The sequence below is a fragment of the Austrofundulus limnaeus genome, unplaced genomic scaffold (assembly GCF_001266775.1).
Source record: "Austrofundulus limnaeus strain Quisiro unplaced genomic scaffold, Austrofundulus_limnaeus-1.0 Scaffold360, whole genome shotgun sequence".
In the NCBI taxonomy this organism is placed as follows: Eukaryota; Metazoa; Chordata; class Actinopteri; order Cyprinodontiformes; family Rivulidae; genus Austrofundulus; species Austrofundulus limnaeus.
The window spans coordinates 108796-111851 of NW_013952762.1; the positions used below are offsets into that span (position 1 = coordinate 108796).

General features: G+C 38.9%; 1 protein-coding gene across 1 annotated transcript in view; it reads right to left on the bottom strand.

Moving 5' to 3' along the window:
- LOC106528129 (contactin associated protein family member 5) overlaps nucleotides 1-3056 on the bottom strand; it is a gene marked incomplete in the record, with an annotated part of 393708 nt that overhangs the window by 53916 nt on the left and 336736 nt on the right. The window contains 1 exon segment of the mRNA XM_014023216.1: nucleotides 836-1075. Within this exon segment, the coding sequence (XP_013878670.1) occupies nucleotides 836-1075 (240 nt within the window).

Consider the following 3056-nt stretch of genomic DNA (forward strand, 5'->3'; position numbering starts at 1 on the left):
ATTTATTGGAACTAAGCTGGAAAAATAAATATGAAGGTAAATTAAACTATAAAACTTGAGGTAACATTCTTTTTTAATTTATTTGGTGCATTTTAAACATATTTATTTATTTAGTGGTTCATTTATGTGTTTCTGCTTTTAATTCTAATTATGTCAGTGTCGGTCCTCCGTACAGCAGAACATGAAGAGGTAATTCAGTGACTGAATCCGGTGTGTTGGAGCAGGGAAATATATAAAAAGTGTAGGACTGCGGCCCTCGAGGACCAGGATTGCCCACCCCTGATCTAAAACATGCAAGCTAGTGGTCCACAAGGACCAGGACTGCGAACCACTGTAGAGTACCAATAAGTCCCATGACTTGCATCACATTTCGGCTCTTCACTGCAGTAAGCTAAGTGTGTTAGATGCAGCTTCTGTCACATAACTGAGCTGAGGCTGTGGCAGGTCCAACATCATGAGAACTGAGAACACCGAACCCTGCYCTGCAGCTGCAGGCAGGCTTTTTATTTGTTTTCCTGTAGAGTGTGTGTTCAGATGYTTTTGTTGTTACTTGGTCGTAGTGCTGTTTGTTGTGCCTGCTCCTCTTCTCTCTGTGCACGCTAGAGATGCTCACATACAGCAGGAGATAATTTGTTCTAATGCATTTTAAATGCTCTCGCTTTCTGCAGTCTAGACAAGTATTAATTGTCCCTTGCCTTGCTTGTGTTCTTATTGGCTCTCAGTAATAGAACAGCCCTGACAATGATGGATTTTCTGTTTGTTATAATCAACAATAATTGATTAAAAGAATTACACGGTGTAGCTGCTGTTTACAGACACGGCGAGCAGGACMCACCTTGGTTGCAGGTGGCCCCCCCGTAGGCAGACTGTGAGCAGTCGCAGATGTAGCCGTTGCTCTTCTCGATGCAGCGCCCGCGGTTGTGGCACAGGCTGCTGGACCCGCTGCAGTAGCCAGGACAGCCGGAGCTCACGCCTGGCGTCATCTTGGCTCTCTCCTCCAGGTCAAAGTTTGCACCGTTGACAGTGAGAGATCTGATGCAGCCCAGGAAGCCTCTCTGTTGGGACGCTGTTCCTCCTTAGTCAAACACAAGGAAACAATCATACATGTCAGCCCCATCCTACATTTATCTGTGCACTGACCGAAGGACATTTTGTGTTTTATTAACTGAATTTTAGAGACAGTTTTATATTTGACACTTTGTGATCAATTATAGCTATTTAATTTAAACAGGGAGAGAATCAGTTTGTTTGTTGTGTATCCTTTCACAGCAGGATAAACAAAGACTTGTCACAATGTAACAGGGCTGATGTAAAAGGGGGTGTGACCAGGCTATGCTACACAGCAAAAAKAGGAGWGTTAAAATTTCAGTGTTAAACATTTGGGTGTTGATTTAACACTCCCTAGTGTTGTTTTAACACTTTCTGAGTACACTCACACCCAGTGTTGGTGTTAATTCAKAGTGTTGATTTCCTCAGTGTTGTCTCAACACTGGACAGTGTTGAATAAGCTCCGCCCACAGTTAAGTCTTAAATAACACTAAACAGTGTAGCTATATAACACCATGCAGTTTTGAAAGAAGTATCCTGAAAAGCCCCGCCCTCTTCCCCCTCATGTCAGACAGACCAGTATTTACCCAGCATTCCTTGCTGAGGAATCTTGCAGAAATGATGTGTTTGCATGTTTATGACTACTAAAGACGTTCATGAGAGTAAAAATGAGTTGTTCTGGTTTGTTTTCTTGTTCAGTTTGATCAAGTTGTTCAAGTATAAGTTCATGTTTTTGACCAGTTTGAGTCTGAAAAATCACTTCAGTTTAAAACTAGGGTAAACAGGAAAAAGACCGGCTTGATTAGCCTTATTTGTTTAATTTTTTTGTTAAATGCATTGCCCCTTCTTATATGAAAAAAGCACCTAAAATGCTCTAAACATATTTTAATGAGTTAAATTATGTGCAGCATGATGAAATTAAATCAAGATTTTTTTTGTACTTCCAAATGAGTATTATGAGGAATCAAAGATAGATTAAGCCCCAGTTGTCAGGAAAAAATATAATAAGGAATAAGAAGTAAAAAAAAAAGAACAAAATTGTACATAGTGTCACACATGTATTGCAACATACGTATATAAATGTATTTATTCATCCATAGTAAAGTGATTGTTCCTAAAAAAAATTGAGATTAACCCTCCTGTTACGTTCGTTTCTGAGGAGCAGCAACAATGTTCCTGGGTCAATTTGACCCGGGGCAAGTTTAATCATGCTCTAGTGTCAGAAACAAAAAAAAAATCCTCCAAAACACTTTTAATTCTGATTATTAAGTCCATTACTAATAATTTCAATTTGTGAATTGATGTTTTTTGTTTCAGAAAAAGGATCAATGAGGACAATTCACTCATTTTGCTAAAAAAAGCATGTTACATATTTTTTATGTCCAATACAAAAACAAACACACCAAAAACAACACCTATTCTGTTCTGGGTCATACTGACCCACTAATTAAAACCAAGACAAATTAGTCATAAAGGTTTATATTGGAAATAAACTTTATTCTTTAAATGAGCAGCAACCTCTGACCACAAACCTTCATCCGCTGTGACATTAGGGCCTAAAGCCGTGGAAGTTGATCAACCTTGTGCCAATTAATCTATGCCCAGCACTAAAATAAAAATAAAATTAAATAACCAGCTGCCAACCCACTCTGCTGCTAGAAATACAGTAAGTTTGCCACCTCTCCCCATTTTCTTTTCCCTGCTCCTCCCTGCAGGCTTTAATTTCTGCCTCGCATTCTGGCTTTCCCCACGACAGTCTCACACAAAAGGTGAACAGTTGTAGATGTTGTGTCTAATAGTTGCTTTTCTGAGAGTTTTACTTAAATCTGTTCCATAGTTCATGAGAAATTTTACAAATAAACAGACTGGGTTAATTCTAAAAATCATTCTTATGGTTTGAAGCAAACCGCTTCCTAAACTCCTTTCAGAAGTCCTTAAAGCTGCTGTATGTAGTTTTTTGGAAACCCAAAAACTTAGAAAATTTTGAACAGAAACAACCTTGTAGTCCC